Below are 22,304 nucleotides of genomic sequence, written 5' to 3'. Positions count from 1 at the left end.
GGCAACTCTTCCAGCACAACTGCTGTACTGCCCCTGGTGCTCCCACACAGCTGCACCAGTGAGGGGCTGCTGCTGTTCTGCTCCTTTCTCCACTGCAGTTCCTGGGAGAGTTCTGCAGTTCAGGGCTCTCCCAGAAACTGCAGGGGAGAACGAAGCAGAACCACCAGCCCCACCCTTCCACAGAGCTGCATCTCCATCTGAGTACAGCAGGTCAGGGCTGGGGCAGGACAGAGCTGGGCTGGGAATGGTACAGCTTGCCAGAGTGCTGGCAGTTCTGTGCCTTTTCCTGCCCCATCTCCCAGCAGGGAAAGGAGCAGACCTCCCAACCCTGCATTTCCATGGAGCTGCATCTCCATCAGCGTACAGCAGCACTGGGCTGACGGGATGGGGATGGGGTTGACTGGGAGGGCCAGCAGGGAAAGGGGCAGAACAGTGGCAGCTTCTCCGGCTACTGTACCACTCCCAGCCCTGCCTCACAGTCCTGACCTGCTGCACAGAGAGATGCAAGGAAAGGCTGGGGGCTGTACAGCCATGCCAGATAGGAGCTATGGGGCAGCCAGCTCCTTCTGCGCCATTTAAGTAAACCACACCAGCTAAAAATAACTTGCTGGTATTGTATACCACAATGTGTCAGCCTATGTGGACTGCTGGACCCAGGGCTGAAGCTGAAGCCCAACCTCTGCTCCCACCAGGGGCAGCAGGCCCTAGGCTGCAGCCCCTCTCCCCTCATCTGGGGCAGCACAGCCCAGGCTGCAGCCCTCTGTTCTCCCCACCAGGATGGCAGGGATTGGGCTTCACGTCCCTTCCCAAGTCATGTAGTAACTTTGTTGTCAGAAGCAGCCTGCAGTGAAGTTTGAGAACCTCTGGACAAGAGACAGAAGCTGAGGGGAGATGAGGCACATAGGGCCTGATCTACAGCCTGCTGTATTTTGGAGCAGGCCCAAGGTCAGCCCTGTTTTTCCTGAATCTCAGTCCAGTGTCTTAACAAGACAATTCCTTCTCTCTAATAATATTCCCACTTAAGTTAAAAAACAAAACAACAAGGGCTATATTCTGCAATCTTTACCAGGGCAAACTTCTCATGTACTTCAATAGTGTTTCTTGCACATTTTTCAGTTTCATTGACCCCCAGGGATCATTGGCTTGAGTAAAGTCTGCTGAACTTGATCCCAAGTATCTTACCTAAACCCATTGCTTTAAGTCAATGGGCAAGTCTGGGACTAGCTGAATGCAGTTTGACACATCTGTAAATAAAGAGTTTGGGCTATTTTCTGTGTGGAATATAAAATCTGTAAAGTGAAAAGCATAAGGATTTCTCCCTCTGTCAAAGCAAGTTTCCACCTTAAATAAATTAAATCATGTAGCAGCAGTAGCTAAGGTGGTCAATGCAATTAAATTCAAAACCTGAATGTATTGAACTTTCTGCAATTATACATGGGTCATCTCTGGACAATATGTTGGCCATCTGGTAGCATCTGTGATGTTCCCACTAATAGAGTTCCTGCTGTGGCTCCAGGCCATGACAGGCAGCACTAAGCAGGTCACATGTTGTGTCTTTCAGCCATATTTAGGTCACAGTTTTGGGGGAGGCAGGAATAATCAGGTTGCACAAAGGCAATGAAAGTGAGGAGTCCCTCTCAGCTATTTTGTGTGTGTAAAAAGTTAAGCGATACACTTCATGATTTTATCTGTGCCTCAGCCCTAGGCTGCAGAGAGGGGAGAGTCAATCATGGCAGTGATTGCAACTTCCACTTCAGTGGCTTCTGTAAAAGTAACCACCAACACTGCATTTTCCCCTTCCACACACACCCCCCATAAGTATCTCACAGAACATATTTCCTGAATGAAGAGCACACTTGTCTGTACAAATAAGAGCCGAAAAAAATCTGCCCCCCTCCTCCCTTTTTTTCTTTTGCCAGCACTCAGCTAGGAATCACTATCCACACATTTCAACCACAAAGAGATCCTCTTTAGTAATTCTTCTTCAAGCCTGTAGTGAAAAAACTGCCCTTCTGAACCTGACACAAAACTATAGGGGCAGGTGGGGGGTGGGAGGAATGTAGGGGAGGAAATGTAAATAATTTCATACGATAGCTGCTAAGCCTGAACTGCTTTCATGTCACATATTTATTCCACATACCATTTTGATAGGGAGGCCAATGAAGTCAGATTTATACCAGTTAGCTTGGAAGCGTCACCTTTCTAGAGCAGGAAAAATCTTGTCCTACCTGCAGTTCTCATACTGGGCTATATACCCTAATGACTTTTTAAAAATCACTCACATGCACCAAAGAGATAGGGAGGGTTTTTAACGTGACAGTAATGTATTTTGTGCAAAATTCATTTAATATGGATTTAAAAAAAACACAATGTGCTCTGTCTCTTGACCAACATAAGCAATTTCAGTTTGACATCAATTAGTGAGTAGCTTTTACTCTTATAGACATATTTATAATGGAAAGGAGTGCATTTAGGCTTTAAGGTCCTGCCAAGTAATCAATTTGATGAACTAATTGATAATAAATGTTAATTGACAACTAACAGCAGTCAATTAATTGCATTTCAAATGCAGCTCCAGGAAGCTGAGTTGAACATTATTCTACCTCAAGCTACTCAAATAATATCTCAGCAATGACTTTGCAACAGGCTTCAAAGGTCAAAATGGGCTGCTTTTCCAATGTTAGACGTGTTCATAAAAAGCAGTGACCTGTGCACAGACATACTTTGCACAGTAATTCTGATGTGATGAGTAGTTGTAATATTTATTAGAGTGCCCCATTCATAAAGTTCTACTGTAGTGAAGGCTGCATCTGCACTTTCCTTTATACAGCCCTAGTTTTAGGCTTGAAACACACAGCATAGATCCCTATGGTTAGCAGGGATATTTGTTTGGATAAAAGCTGATCTTAATCCATAAACTATTTGTGGGATGGGGAGAGGGTATTCCTATTGTTTGGTGTTGTTTTATTTACATTTAACAGATTCTATGTGGTTTCTTCTCCTTTTTATTACTGCCCAGAAACAAACACTTTGGCCTTCCAAAAAAAAAAAAAAAAAAACAAGAAAGGAGGCCTGGGGAGTTGGAAGGGGGAAGTCCCATAGAGCAGCTCCTACAGTGCAATGTTTTCTGCTGCTTTTTAATAAAACCTCTTTAAGAGAAACAATGCATTAAATGGAACAGTGTGGATGAGCAGTTACTGCTTTTTCTCAACATCCTACTAGATCCAGGATTTGAGGCCACTGAAATGAAAGACCCAATAATAAAATATATTTTCAGTTTTCCTTTGGCTGCTTACTCAGGCTATTTTGAAACTAGCAGTAGACACTGGCTTTCCTCAGTCATCTGTCCTGCAACTGTGTGGTGACATGCAGCCTTTCCTTTTGTTCAAGAGTCGACAACCAAAATATCAAAAAGAGCCGCAATGAGTGTGAATATGAGATAGTTCTTAATAAATAATTTCAAACTATACTTATTGTAACCCCCTATTTTAAGAGCAGCACACACAATGATTTGTAATGTAATACATGTGTACTGCAGGACGTTGACAAACTTTTACATATTCTATTTCCTCACACTTTACATGTGTGTTTGTACCACCGTCTTCCTGACATTCACTCTTGAGCTCACTTTAATTATGCCAGTTTTACTTTGCTTTTATTTTCAGTTCTCTTTCCTAAAATACACATTGCCCGTCACAGCAGGAGTGCGTCAATCTTCCTTTTTTTCAAAATCAAGACTTTATTAGCAACATGATCAAAACACAGATACATCATATCCCATAATGCACTGCACATATTAAAGGGAGAGTTATCCAAAGTTTTGAGATCACATAGCATTTGCTATTTAGATATGAGTTGTTCCTTGCACTTTTTGATATTCACTGTTTATCAAAAATCATCAGTAGTTTTTTTTTTTTACTTTGCAATTATAGTGTGGGGAGCCCCAAAGAAAGTCTTAAAGAGCTGCATGTGGCTCCAGAGCCACAGGATGCAGACACCTGTTTTAGTTCCTTCCTTCAAATATGGCGTCTTATTAGCCCGGTGAGCCATCAAAGGTTTCTAGAGCACCAGCTGAACTCTCTTTACACAAATGGTCTAACCATCTGCCACTAATTTTCCCTATCAATATGGTTTTATTGCAAAGATGGTGTTAATCAGACTTAAACACTTGTTCTTTTCCAATATCCTTGACCTTTGACCATCAGGCTTCAAACTGCGTTATGGTACAAGTGCAGGACAGTCTCCTCATTCCTGTAGACAAGGGCAAATATCCCTTATATTGCTACATATCACAGGAGTTTTAACACCATTAGTAATTAGTTGCATCTGACTTGCTTACAGGCCTTTCAGCACTGAGCACAGCAGCGCTAACCTTGCTTCATCCAGTCTTCTAAGTTAGGCTCTAGGCTGTAAAATAGAAAGTTGCTCCTCCCTGCTCAGAGCTCTAGCGCAGAGTCCTAAGTTAGACTGCCAAAATGACAGTCGGAAGCTATAGATTTCAATGTCAGAATATGATGGTAACTCCCAGGTCTGAATTACTGCGTCATGCAGTGCAGACATTCACCACCTACCCCAAGTATGAAAACACACAGAAACCTGTATGAAAAGCAGGTGGCTCCTCCTCTACTCAGTTAAAATGCAAATGATGCCACCAGGAATGGAAAAATTATTTTAGATACCCCAAGGAGCCACAACCTCAGCTTCTACTGAGTCCAGCTGCCCTAACAATGTCATGGTAATTCACTTCCATGGGCCATTGCTAGCTGCATCACTGCTCTGAGAGGCTCAGTTCACAATATTGGAATGATGTGCTAGGTTCCATCTACGCTAGTCAGGAGATTGAAATTTTTCTTTTCATATTCAGATGGGCTACGTCTACGCTACATTCCCAATTTGGAGGAGGAATGCAATTGAGGGAGATTGAAAATGCAAATGAACAGCTGACTTACAAATCTTGTGCTTCATTTGCATAATCTTGTGTGATCATGTTTCCGGAAGACACTTTTCCAAAAACAAAAACAGCAGAGTAGATGGGGTTCCCTTACAAAAAAAAAAAACATTTTCAAAAGAACCCTTATTCCTGAAAAAATGAGATATAAGGGTTCTTTTGAAAAAGGGTAATTTTTTATGAAAAAAACCCATCTACACTCCTGGGGGGGGGTTTCCAAAAAAATCTCTTCCAAAAATGCAATTGGAAGAGATTATGCAAAGAAGGTGCGAGATTTGTAAATCAGCACTTCATTTGCATTTTGAAAGAAGAATGTAGTGCAGATACAGCCATGGTGAACCATGCCTTCTTCCCCTCTGCTCTAATTCTGCCAGAAATATCAATGAAGGACCAGATACAACTTCTTTGTGGCCAACATGCAGCAGCTCACCTGTATATAAGTGGGTCAAACCATTGAAAACACATAATGCTCCTGTGTATCACTTTGACATCCTCTCCAATTTTAAGTTAGTTATGTGATTCTGTTTTCACCTTTAAACCCTCCATAGCCTCTAAACCCACTCCATATGTCCCACTGCAGCAGATGAATCTAATGCAAATATTACAGCTGATGGTTGAAGGGTCAGAGCCTCAGAAGTGAAGGCTGGATTCTCCCTGTGGCTGTAGAGTCTCACATTTCCAGAGAAGAGGGTGCATCCCATCTTTTGCTATTCTTAGGGCATATTGTAAAGCATATCATCCCTCCACAAGGAAGACAGCAAAATGGATCAACAATGCTTCTCCTGGAAATTAATAAAAACAATCAAATCAAAAAACTGCACAATTAAGAAAGTGAAAGAAAGTATAGTCCACTTTGCATGAATTCATATTTTGCTTAAGTATCTATATGGGAATTTGAAATTATACTGATGGTCATGATAGAAAAGAATAAATAAGGCAGATCTATAGGTCTTATCTTTCTCCCAGTCTGTGACCTACAAATAGGTTTGTGCCCTTAATACTCTCATACCATAATTGTAGATACCCCTGTAGGGCCCAGGATTCTTGGTAATCTACATATTGGCCCTGGCCCCTACTGAATTATGGTTTGATGGTTGTTTTTTTTTTTTAGTTATATGCTCTAACTACCATTCATATTCCATATCATGTCAGGCTAGAAAACCCAGAACAGGATATTCTGAATGGGAGACTTACAGGAGGCACAGAACACTTTGCACAGTCTTGGGGCAGCGGCAGGAGCTAGGGCTTACTGGAGTTATAGGGCAGAGTTAAGAGTGCCACGACAGAAATTTTCAGGCCATTTATAGAGAGTTACAATGGAAGATTAGAAAGGCTTCACCATCTACTGAAGGATTGGAAAGAAGCACAGGCTGAACCTCTCTAATCCAGAACTCTATCCGCCTGCAAACTCCATAAGCCAGCATGATTTTAGTTAGCAGGATGATCACTTATGGGTGTGGCCAAGTTTCTTGTGGTCCCATAAAGTTTATTTATAGCCACCAGTCCTGGCTCTCAGTGTTCTGTACTGTTATTTAGCTGTAATTTACCCCTAATTGTCTTCTAAGAGCCCAGTAAGCAGTGGAAGTGTTGGTAACGCTACTAGAAAATATCAACCTCCCATTGTCCAGCAAATTCTCTTATCTGGCACTGATCTGGTCCCAAGGGTACCAGATGAGAGAGGTTCAACCTGTAGTATTGAGAGTTCAGAAGAGGGAAAATTAAAGTGGGCCCAGTATCCTTGTATCAACTCCTCCAGACCTGAAACTAAGAACACAGTAAATAGTTTGAGATGGACTGAATAATACAGACTGAGTTTGTCTATTCCTAATTATATTGGATCTTGCTGCTACTAACACAGCCAAACTCATTGGCAGAGAATGGATCTGATCTTATTATAACACTGTGGAAACTTAACGATTCTACAATATTTCTGTGCTGCACAATTTTTAAGGGCATGTAAAAATTCACAAACAAAAGCTCCATTATGATAATATTAAAGTTTTGGCACAACACATACCCATGTCTGGTCACAATTGCACAGTAGAAACATCATGCAATAGATAGACTTCAGTATTTTTCTATGAATGGGCACCAACACAACTTACTAGGTGCCCAGTTGTATTGAAACGTCAGAGGACATACATTATTTTTTTATGTCAAAACTGTGGCACTGTGCTTTTTTTGTGATGCAACAACATTAACATTGTTTAATACCAGTTCATATGCTTGTTATTTAGTATGGAAAGATTTCTGCTGTTACTTTTGTCTATTTACTGTATTGTCAGAAGTTGTTTATTTTACACCATGACACAGATCCTACATTAAAGCTATCACTGCCAGGAGTCCCTGAGAATGTAACTATTTTTATGGACCAAATGTTGTGAGTCAATGTTTTAACACAAGCTTGTTGTGTAGTATATTGCTCAGTAAAGTGCCCCTCCACTGCAGGCGTTTAATAGTCTGTCTGTTGGTTAAGCCATTACTGCAATTCTGTGTTCTTCCTCTTTTTTTTTTTTATTAAAGCTAGTATGGGCAAAGTGGTGCCCATGGGTGGTGTATGGCTCATGGAGTTTTATGATGTGACCTATGGCTCCCCTTACTACAAAGGGTAATTTGTGAACACCGCAGATCTCAGCATGCAATCTTAGCTCACAGACCAAACTAGAACATTGCTCACTGGGTCTCTAGTCTCCGATGGCCACCCCGTACTTGTTTAATGTAAGTAAGGTAGGTGTGACACTGCCTAGAGGTCTGGCACATGGCCTTTACTTAGATACAATTGGTGGTCCCTGTACAGGGCCATCTCAAGGGGAGAGCGGGACCTGGGGCAATCCCCCCACACCAGTGTCCCAGATGTGAGATCCTGGGTCAGAGGTGAGCAAACTTTTTACATCAGGCCCCACCTTTTGTCCTTGTAATTAGCAACTGCCTCCTCCCCCACAACCAGTCTAAGATAATCCGATCCAATGAATATGTCGGGTGTGTTCATAAGGAAAAAAAAAAACTTTCAGCATGTATAAGAAAATAAGTATGTAGACTGTAAAAACTTTATTAATTGGTATATACATTTGAATACACATATATAAAAACAGAAACATATTTCATCATTTTTACTGAGATGCATGAGCCTGAGACCCAGCAGCTGATCATGAAAGCCCTTATGAAATGCCACACCCCCTACTTTGTGTACTCCTGCCCTAGGTAACCCTCTCTGTGCTGCAGCCCCCTGCCCTTCCCAGCTCTGCCCCCACCTTGACCCTCTCCCCAACCAGCCTGGCTGGGAATTACCTGGGGCAGGACACCACAGCAGTAGCAGCAGGGGATTGCCTCCCTGGGCCTTCCTCCCACAGCTGCACATGGACAAATTGGACTCAGTGAGCCAGAAGGCCACATTGGAGCAGAGTTGACTGTTGCTCTTGTTGTGTGTTGAGTGCAGGGGGGGCGGTCAGATGACCCCCTTCTGCTACTGCAATTGCTTACCCCAGCCACCCATACCTTCCCCTAGGTCATCCTCCCCTCAGCCCATCCATAGGATGGCTGGGACTGCTGCCACGTGAGCCCCAAAAGTGCAGGACCTGGAGCAGTCACCCCACCTAATCCTATGGAAGGGACAGTTCTGGCCCTGTATTAGCGCAACACATAAGGACAGACGGTGATGAGTGTCTTTTTCTAGCCTTGCTTAAAAATTTCCAGTCATCAAACAGCTCTGTGCAGGCTTTTATCTTTGGCAAGCTGCCAGAGGAGGGTGCTCTGCTGTCAGGTGAGGACTCTCCAGCATGGCGAGAGGAAGTAGGCATCCTAATTCCTTTATATTTGTCTCCAGGAAAGATATTCCAGTGTGTGGTGTTTCTCTCTCTCTCATTCTGTCACTCTCCAGCTCTTTTACAATGGCAACAACAATGATCTTGTCTAAATGATTTCACAGGCACTCAATTCAGACACTCAACTTTTAACATTTCAATTTTGTTGCTTCACAAAGGTGCACTACTCTGGCATAATGTTCCAAGAATTATGTCAATGAACAGTAATGGCTTTTAACATTAACTTGATCATTAACAACTACATTATCTGTTGCATAATCAGCACCTCAGTTTATTGTGTAATAGAACAGTAGAGAATCCAGAAATGAAGGGAAGTTCTATACACAAAGATTTGTGGATTTAACTAACTATAGGCGTGATCTTAAACTGGTTTAGTACAAATCATCGCAATTTTGTATGTGGACACTCATATGTCAAGTTAAACCTGGTTACTATTAGTTTACCTTGCCCCTTTAACCTGTAGAATACAATACAGGGGGTTGCAGAATTTAACTGTACTGGTTTTATTCAATTGACTTCAATTTGTGCCCAGACACGTCCTAAGTAGAGGGTCAATTTCTTTCAACTTGCTAAAATCTTCAGGCTGGTCTATTTGCAATTTTTGCACTGATTGTATTATATCAGTTCTGTAAAATTACAAACAGAAGCTGTACACCTATTTAACCCTGTCATTGGCAGCAGCATCAAAAGTAACACAAGACTTCTAAAAAACCAAAAAGCAGTCACGTGGAATTTTAAAAATTAACAAAATAATGTATTAGCTATGGAGATAGTCATCTGAAGAAGTGGGTCTTCCCCATGAAAGCTCATCACCAAATAAATTATTTTGCTAATCTTTAAAGTATTACATGGCTGCTTTTTTGTTTTGTTAGGATACAGAGTAACATAGCCACCTTGCTGTTACTGCTACAAGGCTTCTAACTTGCCTTACACTTTTTCCACACAAAAGCAAACATTTCTAGACAAATTTTCCAGATATTTTGGCATTATATATCTGATGAAGTGGTTTTTACCCATGAAAACTTTGCCCAAATAAGTCTGTTAGTCTTTAAGGTGCCACAGGACTCGTCATTGTTTTGACATTATTCTCACAATTTACCTTTACAGTTCCTCCTAGCTGGGGGCATACACCATAAATTTAGGGTCCTCTGCTAGGGTTAATGTGGTCCCACTAAAAATCTTTCCTGAAAGTGAGGTGGCAGCTTCCTTTCCATAAGTTTGTAGGGGGAGAATCTTCTTTGGTGTAAATCTGCTTTGCTCCAGTGGGGTGAGTCCTTTGATTTCAATGTAATGATGCTGATTTACAGAAGATGAGGATCTGGTTGCAGTAGTTTGTTCTTTTCAAGACATTGTTCCCCTCAGAGGATCTCAAAGCACCTAACACATTCATGAATTAAAACTCACAACAATTCTTTATTAGCATCTCTTTGCAGATGGAGAACTTGAGACAGAGGGGCTAAGTGACTTTACCATGGTCATGCAGTAGAGCTGGTGCAGGTCCATGATGAAAAATCACATCTCCAGATTTTGTGGTTTGTGATTAAATCAACAGACCATGTGGCTCCATTGTGTTAATGAAAAACCACTTCAAAATCCTAGTGATTATTATGTGGTCAGCTGTTCGCACACTCCACTGGTTTCTTACTGTACTGTTCTGCGCTCTATTATTCAATCATTGTGCTATCACTACGGTCTTCCCTGGTTACTTGGACACCATTCAGGCCTACTCTCTCCTGCTGCAGGTGAGTAAAAAGGAAGTAAAATATTGAAAGATCCTTACCTTCTATGTTAACACATGAAGTGGCAGGACCCATGGTATTTGCTGTACTATTAAATCCTGAATACAGTAAGTCTTCCTTCATAAGGATATACAGATCACCCCTTTGTTGATGTAAGGGCTACCAAAGTGATTAATACATGAGCATCTCTACATATATGAAGTTAAAATACCAAAGGCCAATTTCTTCTGTCTGTGCACTGATCAAAGATCAATCTGAAGTAAAGGGGAGGCAAAGGTGGCTGTGTGCCACCTTTATGCCTGCCCTTTACCCACTCTTGGCACCAGCTGGGACTGATTCAATCGTCATCCCGTTTTTCCCAGGACAGTGCCTTATTTAAGCTGCCTCACAGATATCCCAACTTGTTTCAGAAAATGGGCTAATTGTCTCATATCTTGTGGGGCTCCTGTTTCCTGGCAAGGCAGCAGCTCCCACAGCCAGGGAGCTCCTCCACTGGGAGGCTGCCCCATTCCCTGGCACCCACATAAGCAGCACCCACTGATGGTGGGGTCTGCCATGGAGTGGCCTCCTCATTTCCTGGCATTCCCCTGCTGGGAGGTTGTGCAGACCCCATCCTCTACTCCCCTTCAATTAGGAAGCTGCAGATCCCCCATCTCTGGTGCCTCACTGAGGAGCAGCTGCCCCCACCACTGAGAAGTCCTAATATGGACCAGCAGCCCGTCATACCATTTGCCGTAGGGGAATATGGTCACTCTACATGAAGGCAATGAACGGAGTACAGTAGCTCTGTAGCATACACCCATTTTCCTTGGCCCTGTACAACCCATACATGAGAGACTGAGGATAAGTGACCACCTCTACGCCATTTGGATATCTGGTTAAACCAATTTTGTGGATGCTTTGCACTGGTACAGTGGGGTGGGGATTTGAATAACTATTAACTCATCATTCAGAGTGATAAATAAATTACTATATTCCATTCAAATCACAGTTAAAATCATAACAAGGGTCACAAAGTGAAAATACTCATAAAACACCTGGACTGTTGCCACACTAGCCCCTCCTTTTGGAGGGGGCATGGTAATGTGGCACTTCTGCAGATGCTAATGAGGTGCTACCATGAATATGCAGCACCTCATTAGCATAATGGCAGCCATGCATGCTTTGAAAGTGCCGATTTCGAAATGCATGCTGCCCATGTAGCCGGGGGCCTTTTGAAACGTTGCTCCTGATTTCGAAAGCCCCTTCTTCCCAAAACCAAATGGCCGAAATGCCTCATTACCATGCCCCCTCTGAAAGCAGAGGGCTAGTATGGCCACAGCTATGTATGCATTAAAAAGAGGCCCATATACAATTTGCAGAATTATGCTGTGTCTATCCATGAAAGTTTAAAATAATTGGGCAGGGATGGAGGAGTTGAATCTTGTTTTACAATTTAAGTTCTCATGTCAATTGTGTTTTCCTTTTTAAATTTAGGCACCTGAATCCCATTGATTTTTGAGGATCTAGACTGCAGTGATTTTGTGTGATTGGAATCAGCATCCACTGGGACTAGAAGTGATCCTACATTGACATTTAAGAACAAACATTAGAAAATACAAACCTCACATTTTGGACATGGGACAGATACTTAGCTGGTATAAAGCAGCACACCTTCATTCATGTCAATGGAGCTACAGTGATTTACAGTATCTGAGGGTCAGGTTCAGGTATGTTTACTTTTGACTGCATATTTAAAGATATGTGGATGCTTCCAACGCTTGAACTGTTCAAATATTTCTTCAATATCATTACCTCTTTCTAAAGCTCATTTTTCTTCAAACATCTAAGGTCTTACTTTGCACATTTATAATGTACTATCTTTGTTGATCACTTTTTTTTGTAATTCCATTATCACAAATCACAGGATTGTCAAATATTCAAGGATCAGAAGATCACAAGTTGACAAATAGCAGTTACACATAAAGAGGTTTTAAATAACATGAATTAATTCCCCAAATACAACCACACAGCATATCTATAACTTACTGTTAGCAAACACAGACACAAAGCCTATAAAAATGCACTATCCTACAGCCATCATTTTTTGACTGTTTTAACTCAATGAAGACTCAAAAGAAATCAGAAGGAAAACCTAAGAGGTTTCAGACAAGCTGTTTCTGTTTAAGGACAGAAGTTTCAGCTCAAACAGAGCATAATTATGATGTCATTGAGCATAGTGAAAGCTGCAGGCGAACAGAACATTTTCTTTGTAATACCACTACTGTAGGCATATTTGAAACACTGCAGCATCTTCAGACTATAATTATAACTGTTTGTTGTTTCTGTGGTTTCAAAGATAATAGAAGTTGTTCATAAAATTTACACAATGCTGATCTATTGCATACAAAACACATATTCAGTGTCATGGGCAAAATATTCCATTATCTATTTTGCATGGGGAGAGACAGCTGAGAAACCTACAGACCATCAAATTATGATTCAAGTGTTATCATTACCAGCAATTAGAGATGGAAACCCAGAGGTGCTAACCAAAATACTTATCTATAATCAGGTAAGCCAGCTTCAACTTGCCTTGTAAGTCAAATCACAGGTGTTCAGTAAGCAAAGAATTTATTCACTCAGTCAATGATTGTCTTGGGTTGTATTGTCTCATTAGTATTCACTGACACAGTTATAGTAAGAAGGAGATGAAAACACTAACCTTTGAGGGAAAATAAAGGATGAATTATGGGGAAAAAGAAATCTTAACTGTATACAACACGTCCCCCCTGCCCATCCCCTTCCTCCCAAGATTTTAAGATAAACACTGGCATGTGGTGCCTTCTACAGATGGATCAACAGCAGCATGCTTACAGCTGTGCCTATCTGTCACACAGGTGTTGCAAGCTATATTTGCCAGCTCGCCAACAGGCAGTGAGACTTCTTTTAAGGGCAGGGGAGGAGATCACCTACAGTTGTTTGACAGAAAGAGACAGAGTAGCCCCCATACTGTTAATTGATAGGTTTACTCATCTTCATCACCTTGCTGTTCAGCTTCACCCTCCGAGGTGCAAAGTCAGGCAGATGTGATATTTGGCAAGCTGTCAAGTTTTATCTTTTTTAAAAGTAAGACATCACAGGCTGCATTAAGCAGGTCCTTCTGCCTGTAACAACACTGCCATCAGCCCTGAAGATGCCCTGTGCAAATGCAGTCACTTGTGGGTGATTTAAGGAGCAAAGAGACTGCTATCCATGGTTGACTCCCCTGCATACTACCTGAGGAGTACCCTTCAAATTCTGCACAGGGTACATACTCTTCTACAAATACTGAGACAGGCTGTTTCTGCCTGAGTGTCCTTACCCTATCCAGTCCTACTAATACAGGTTCTCATACACCTACTCATACACTCATCACCATGGTACAGTATCTGAGCACCATATGCTCAACCCTAGCCATATGCACAGATGCATTTAAAATGGCAGGAATTTATTCCCAGTTTTGCTGATGGTACAGTGTGGCTTTTATTGTGTCATTTGTCATTCTGGGCTGTCAAATGTTTTCCCCTTCCAATTATTCTTCTGATATTGGTGCCTGAGGACAGGTTTGAAGTTGCACATCCAAGTTCTGAAACATAAGATTGGAAGCGCAGAGGTTACTGGCAACCAATGGAATCATATTGTGTGTGTAGCTAAACATCTATTTCATGTGATCATTTGAGAAGTTAGTGGCAATATGGTCAGGTGAGCCTTGGAGCTCCTGCACTTCTTGTTGGAAAAGAGTTTGCTGTGAAACCAGGAAGTGCTAAAGTTCCTCATAATAAATGTCTTCAGCATTGTTTCCTTCATTTCAAAGTCATGTTGAATGTCTTCCAGCAGGAAGCACTGGCCAAGCACAGGCAGCATAAAATTCTGGCAATATCACTCCTAAGTTCTCAAGTCATTGTTTCACTTAGGCAAAGGATATTTGAGTAAACTGGCAATAAGATTCTAGCGTGTGACAATGAGCATACCCACTGTTCTGCCAGTCTTATGTCTCTCAACATGCACAGGCATGGAAGCAGGGCTTTTTGTTACTCTAGTAGCCACTCACACACAATTATGTAGAGTTCCAATTGAGTTGGAATTTTCTGCATGAGCTGATGTTTTGGAGAGTAGTTTTCTTCTTGGAGCCAATACAAAATATTTTTGGCCTAGACAAAATGGGCAAGAGGTCCATAGAGCTTACGTTCCACTAACATATTTTCAATAAGTCATGCTGAAGCAAGACAGGCCAGGCTGGGTTGAGCCATGGTGACATAATTTTATATCCTCAATACTTGAAAACACAGAACGTGTTTGGCAACACTGCTGGCCATTAGGGCTTTGACTCTTCACAGTCTTGCACTTTGGGTAAAGTGAGTAGAAAACTCTAGCAGAGTAGAATACTACAGTTTAATACTCACTTTTCATTCACTTTCATAATGTGTAAATAACTACACCAGGTACAAGGAACTAGGTAATCAGACCCACTGGAACTGAAAATAAAGAACATTTTGTGCTGGAACTAAAACTCCCATTGCAAATTAACTGTGGTCTAATTTTTTTCAGACCCTTTAATGCAGAGTCCTACTTGTTTCCTGATGACACTTAGCTTGGAGCTGGGCAAGGCAAAGCTGGCAGACTGGAAGATTGCCTAATGTGCTGTGCCTGACATGTAATCGAACATTTAACCACTGGTCCATATGTCTGTGGTGAAGTGAATATGACAACCCTCAGTGTAGTTGTGATCGTGCCTCACTCTTCTGTTAACATTTTCATAAAGGCGCAGTATAGTTTTTTTTTCCTGAGAATTATGTGAGAGACAAGATCAGTCACTGTCACCTGCTGCTAAGAACTTCATGCAGAACTTGCTAGAAACTAGCCTTTAAATGCCAATGTCAGTTCACCGATGAGCTCTTTAATGTTTTCATTCTGTTAACTGCTCAGAATTGTGGCTTGTTGTACACTTGCTTTTCACAGCCACCATTTCATTCAGTGAAGTGGACATGCCATTTGATGATTTTTTCATTTATGTTTTATAACACTTTTGTACTTGTGAGCACTAAAACACAATTTGAAGTGTGAGAAGCCTCCAGGGACAGAATTCAAATGTTTTGTTCAGGCCTCAGAGAAGGAAGTAATTCTCCTTTCCCTTTACCACGAGGCTATTCATCTCTTGGCTAACCAAGTACCTTGTTTCTGGGTGGTTTTCCAAAGCAGCAGGTTTTTCCTATTTCCTTCTAAATAGCATTTGAGAAGTGATATCTTACAGGCACCAGCCCTTGTCTCATGTGTGGCAGCTGATGCAACTAGACAATATTTTTCATAACACTTAAATAAAACTGCCATACTTGGAGGTTTACAGAAAATGTTTCATTGCATGACAGTAGTTCAGGTTTAAACATTACTGAATTGCTTACGGTGACATAGACTGTTGTTCTCCTCCCTTCTTCAGATGTTTTGCTGGTAGTATCTGAAATAAATGTCCCAGCCAACAGAAGTTACTTAAATTTCTCAGTTATACACTATCTCTTTTCCCTTTCCTGGCAGGCTCAGAAAATCTTACCCTTATCCATACTGATTATGAGCAACTATCAGAACTGTCAACCTTCTCTCCAGATACTGGTAGTAGTTAGCAGGGCAGTATTTAGGCTAGTGAAACATGGGTATTTTAAAGCTTGAGTCTTCTGGCAGAGACAGTTTCTGTACTCCATGTGTCAGTTTTTAACTACCTCAAGTCCCTGCAAATATCATATATCCCAGGAAGCTCACGATGTCTCTTTTAAAAAGTCTTGTACATGGTTTGGCTCTTGCTGTCCCTGAAATTGGTCTTTAGTTTTTCTATTCATGACAAGAACAAGAAGTGAAACTGGGGACAATGCTGGTTATCTGGTAAACTTTGCTGATAGACACTAAAGATTCACTGTTTAATTTGTGCCAGGACTTGCAAGGGCTGAGCTCTGGTACCTCTGGGCTTGGTGGTTCTTAGCCCAGGAACCCCAGGCTTGCTGTATCAGTTTCAAAAGTATAAAAAAAAAAAATTGTTTGATCTTCAGTGTCTAGTTGCTTATCTCACCACAAATTAAGCACTGGTAAGACCTTGGCTGATATTCTCCAATGAGCCCGGGGAATTAGATTCCCAAATCTCACTGAAAGCCAAGCTGTTAACTCACTTAGGTTCCTTTGAAAAGCCAAAGAGTTGTCCAGCTGAAATGCAGAAATGCTGCTCACAGAAACCTGTCAGTATTTAATGGGAAATTTTCCAAATGCCCACCATCTCTAAATGTCAGACATCCCCATTCAGAAGTACCAGCATAATGTTGGAATTCAATTCGTTATCTAATGTAAACCTGAGAAGGATTGCTGCCTTCCTCCCCATCGTGTAAACAGCACAATCTTGGAAACTAGAGTCAGTGGCTATGTCTACACTAGCCCCAAACTTCGAAATGGCCATGCGGGTGTCTGCGGCACTTCGAAATTGACGTGCCTCGCCGCCGCGCGGCTCGTTCCGACGGGGCTCCTTTTTGAAAGGACCCCACCTACTTCGAAGTCCCCTTATTCCCATCAGCTCATGGGAATAAGGGGACTTCGAAGTAGGCAGGGTCCTTTCGAAAAGGAGCCCCGTCGGGACGAGCCGTGTGGTGGCGAGCCGTGTCAATTTCGAAGTGCCGCGGCCTCCCACATGCTAATGAGGCGCTGAATATGCATTTCAGCGCTTCATTAGTAAACTTCGAAATGGCCATTTGCGTGGCCATTTCGAAGTCTGGGGCTAGTGTAGACATGGACAGTGAGACATTTTCCTAGTTCTCTGGAAATACCTGAATTTTCTGTTTTTGTTCCCTGATACTTTGCCTCAAGCACCAGTAGCTGTTATACCAAAGTGTAATAGCTGCAGAGATGCACAGAGGCCTAGGTATGAAGCCTGATTCCTGAGAAGTTGAATTCTACTATAGTTGCAGGCAGGTTTTTATCTGTTTACTAGGGATAGACATCCCCAGGCCTTTCAGAGCACAGTCTGTCACCCAGCATGTCACACTAAGCTTCCTCTTTTCCCCAAATCCTCACTGTAGTCCAGAAGTTCTCTGCCTCTGTGGGGAAACAAGGGGAAAAGACTGCACAGCCTACTTCAAAGCCACCAACATGTCTCTCCTTGAACTTGATGCTGAAGGTTCAGGCAAGTTTCTACAGAAGATGAAACTCACCACCTGAGCCTGGAATTTGGTTCCAGAGTTTTGGTTTCATTTCATCTTAATGCTCACACCTGTTCATTGTTTAAAAGCTGATCATCTTGTCTATGAAAAAGTGTAGAACAGTGACTACTGGTTTCTCCCAGCTTCCCAAAGTTTCAAGATTCCCCTCACCAAAACTTTATGCAGTGGCAGTCAGATTGCTTGAGCATTACAAGGAAACACATTGCACTTTTGCAACTGTTCAAGTGATACTTACAGCACCATTCTCTCTGTTTAGTTTAAAAATTAGGTTGATAATGATAATGTACCTCCCATAGATGATCTCCTACTTTTTAATGATACCCATAGTTCTCCCCTACATAAATGACTAACTCTTCACAGAATCTCCATCTTGATTAGCACTCCTGCTAGTAAAATTTCACATACTAAATCAGGACCAGCTGCAGCAAGAAAGAATGAAAAAGGCAAGTGTAAATGTTCCATATGCCCTACCAAATTGGCATCTGTGTCAGTAACCCTGGTTTATTTTTTTTAAACAATTGTATACATACATTCTCAGAAGTGTTTTGCTAAAAGAATTCTGAAAGCAAAATTTTCTGTTGGTACATCCCTGCAATATCACACCCGAAAGCATCAAATAGTTTTCTTTTTTTCTTTATATACCTAACATGTAGGTTCAACTGAATGAAGTTGTTTCAGATTTACTGTACCTTTATTATGATGTCTGTTCACTGTAACGTGACACTGGAATAGTTTTGAAAGGCTGCTTTACATTTAGAGTTTAGTTATTAGTAACGTTACAGATAGCCAAAGTTACTGTGGCATTTTAATCATTTCCAAGTTGAATTCAGAAATACTCAAGTTCCAGATCAGATATTCTGGAAGGCAGTGTTGGGAAGTATTTGTAATAACCACCATCTCTGCTTTCAAATGACTCATGAATGATGATACACTGAGAAATATTTATCAGAGATAGACCAGCGATTGCGACAAAGTATTATTAGGACCATCCATTAACTCAGCTTAATAATGAAGAGTCACTATTAGGTTAAAGGTAGGACAGCTGCTATAGACTCTCGGGATATTGGTATGATACTAGAATGTCTGAATATCTGCACCTTCATCTTAATGCTGCCCATGAGAATCAAGCCTGGCATAAATCATTGCATATTCAAAAACTCAGTGAAAAGTTGCCAGCTGTATCCTGGGTAAAAACATTTTAAGATATTTATGTTTGTCTTGTCACTGGAACGTGTTCAGTCTGACAAACTGGACTTTCGAAAGTAAAACAAACCTCCATTCACTTTCCAAATGGCTAACAAATGCCGAAAGCTTCTGCGGAATGGTTATATAGGACCAGATCTTCAGCTGAGGTCAATCAGCAGAACTCCACTAGCCTTCAGTGTAGCTACACTGACTTATGACTGCCAAGGAGCTGATCTGCATAGGGAACCCTAAAAAACCATACAGTTTCCCCAACATGATAGGATACCTTGTAATTAAGAATTATGTACAAATTGAATAGCATTAATCAAAAGATGTACCCAGAAATAGTATTCTCTCTCATGTCCAAAAGCTAAAAAAACCTTCTCCCTACATAGCACTTTCCCTCTGTCACATGATCTAGTGGTAACCCATTTTCTGTTTTTCCACTACAATATGGAGTGTATATTTGTATGTCATGCCATGCCTGGCCATGGTAATCAGAAGCCATTATTTCCAAAAGTTAAAATTTCCCTCCAGGATCCCTCTATGCCAACTTTCAGCTTGGAGTATTTTTATATGGCTGTGATATAATTGCTCAAAAGATGTTTATAAGGAATGTGAATAGAATCATAACTATATCACATTAGCACTAATCTACCTTCATCTGTGGCAGAGGTTCCTTTTTGCCCTCAATAAAGGCATTTATAATGCCACTATAAAAAGCACCTCTGATCTAACACTCAGCATCAGCAAATCTCAACAGAAGTCCAATATACATAAGGTACAGTTTTTAGAGTAAGGATCTTTGAGTCCTGAATCCACAGGTGAGATCCTAGCTCCTCCATTCCTTGGGTCTGTTCCTAGCTCTGGCAATGATTTACTAAGCAATATTGGGCAAGCTTATTCATCTTCAAAAATGGACATGAAAATATGCTCTGTTGCTACCTCTCAAGGGTTCTGAGAAGATTAGCTAATTAATGGCAGCTGAGAAAGTAAAAGTTTCTTATAACAAGAGTGGAATATAAATGCAATTCAAGAAAATACATTCAGAATCATCTTCAGCAAATATTGTCCTTCCTCTCACCCTACCCTGACCTTGCAGGAATCATAAGCATATATCATGGCCTGCCAGGCAAAGACATTAAGGCAAAACACTGCGATTGTTCCAAAACCAAAACTGTTGTCATGGCAAAAATAGGCTGCTAAAAATTCTGTGACTATTAACACGTGAGAAAGGTTTAATTCCCTTCTCCCACAAATTTCTGAACTTTCTGCTTACCTCTATGCTACTCCTAGATGCTAGTGAGACTACAGATGCATATAATTTACAGAGTTTTCCTCATCAAGAGGATTAAGCAGAGCCCTTTCAATATGTATAAGAACTACAATCACACACTCACCAACTAGGTTTTACGCCTGCCTGCAACCTAAACAGCTGAACAGATTGTGATGAAATTGAGACACCGACAATTTGATGGAAAAAATCCTTTTTGTCCAAAAATCTGACTTCTAGAGTTTTGCAAATCTTCACATTTTTTTTTAAAATAGTGAAGGGAGGGTTCAATCTTATGGAAAATCTATAAGACAAATATGTAAATGTTTGTGTTTTTTGTAAGATTTTTTTAAAATACATACATTTATCCAGCTTTGGGATCTTTCCAATTACTTGGGTGCGTTTTCTCTCCCTGACTTCTAATAAGCACTCTTTGCTTACCAGTGTTTCAATGGTGGTTTAACAGTAGTTTCAGTGTCAAATTGCCCTTTCCTTAGCAGGGAGTGTTAAGCCTTTCTGTATTATACTTCCAAAACACTCATGAGCTGGAGTTGGGAGATATAATATTTTCTTTGAAGTTTGCATTTCAAAACACACTGGGATGCAAACAAGCTCCAGCTTCTCAGTAGTCAAACACTTTTGGCACACAGGGACTAGGACTAAATATTGTACCAAATTTTCTAATTATGTCTTTGAGATACTTACTACATGATGATAGGTGAAATCAGATTCTAATCAATATAAAACCCCTTGTCTAAACAGGACATCTGGGCTTTGAAATATTCTGTTTGTTGCCTCAGAATTACCCTTTAGTGAGCCACCATAGCAGTATAAATATCTTAGTTGCTGAAAACTTTGCAGCATTTAAGATAAGTTTATCATAAACACGAGTGCTTTTTTGTTTTGTTCCTTAAGATGCTGTAAAATCCTAGATAAAAATCTACTTTAGTATGCTGAAAATTACAAAAACTTGTGTCAATGGACCATTAGGTTTATAAATTTAAATGCTCAGAAATCAGGCAATGTGAAAGTTAAGGTTTTCAAAGCTCTGCTACCTGGGCCCAATAGCATAATGTATGTGCTTTCTGGTACAGATATTTAGCAACACATTATTAGGGTAATAATATACTGTTTTCTAAAGCATCACATTTGTAACATTCCTAAGTTAATAGACTGACGAAAACTTTACATTTTTCATATCTTTGACCCAGTTCTCAGCTGGCATAAACCAGAATAGCTCCACTGAGTTTAGCCCCTGCAACTATTTATACCAGCTAAGAATCTGACCTCTGTCTTCTGAGCATTGGAATCTAAATTCTAATACCCTCACTCCTGGTGAGTAGTAACTTATTTAGTGAGTAACCCCACTAATATCAATAGCAATATTCATAAATACGATATACTCAAAAGAGAGGAAGAGTGGCAGAATCTGGCCCTTTATTAACAATCTTAACATTCTAGTCATGTTAGCTTTTACAGGATGTGTCTACACTAGGCATTACTTGGAAGTAGCCAGCAGACAGTCTACACACATTTTCCCTTACTTTAAAGTTAACCTGAAGTAGGGAGCCCAACTCTGAAGTCCTTACTTCATTCCTGGGAATGGAGTAGTGTCCTCGAAGTTTAACTTTGAGGTAGGGTGTGTGTAGACACTCAACTTCAAAGTTATTTTTGTTGTGTAGACACAGCCATAGAGCACTTTTCTTGGGTTTGTTTGTGAGAAAACCATGAAAAGTCCACTGCTGTTAGCTACATGCAGTTTAAATGGTTTGTATTCTTTGCTGGAGGAACTTACAAATTCTTTAAACTGGAATTCTTGAAGAGGCAGACTTTACATACTCTTTCTTAGCTTCCCCTATCAGTCCCATGGGTTGTTCTTGCAGTGACTATAAACTCCACAGGAGAAAAGATAAGCTCAGAGGAGCCTGTCAGCTCTGCAGGCACGTAGACATTTTAGTGCAGAACACATTTCTACATTCAGAGCTGCCTATAGCAGAAGTTTTTTGTGCTCAAAACAGTCCCTGTAGATAATGAGACAGATTCTGGCTCTCAAAGCAGCTGCTTTGCAAAGCTGGCTTATCTAGCAATCCAAGAATTGCCCTGGGGCAGGGAAGTCCCTAGATGGCA

General features: G+C 41.0%; 1 protein-coding gene across 1 annotated transcript in view; it reads right to left on the bottom strand.

Annotated features, from left to right (window-relative positions):
* Positions 1–5,158: 5,158 nt before the first annotated feature.
* The window catches only part of GTDC1 (glycosyltransferase like domain containing 1), a 375,327-nt gene continuing 358,181 nt past the window's right edge, over positions 5,159–22,304 (bottom strand). The window contains exon 11 of the mRNA XM_075000592.1: positions 5,159–5,730. Coding sequence (XP_074856693.1) covers positions 5,716–5,730 — 15 coding nt within the window. The 3' untranslated portion in view covers positions 5,159–5,715. The remainder of the gene's footprint in view (positions 5,731–22,304) is intronic.

This window comes from Carettochelys insculpta, chromosome 8 (assembly GCF_033958435.1).
Source record: "Carettochelys insculpta isolate YL-2023 chromosome 8, ASM3395843v1, whole genome shotgun sequence".
NCBI classification, from domain to species: Eukaryota; Metazoa; Chordata; order Testudines; family Carettochelyidae; genus Carettochelys; species Carettochelys insculpta.
Note: the sequence above shows the minus strand (reverse complement) of the source record. Positions and strands in the feature narration are given on the sequence as shown.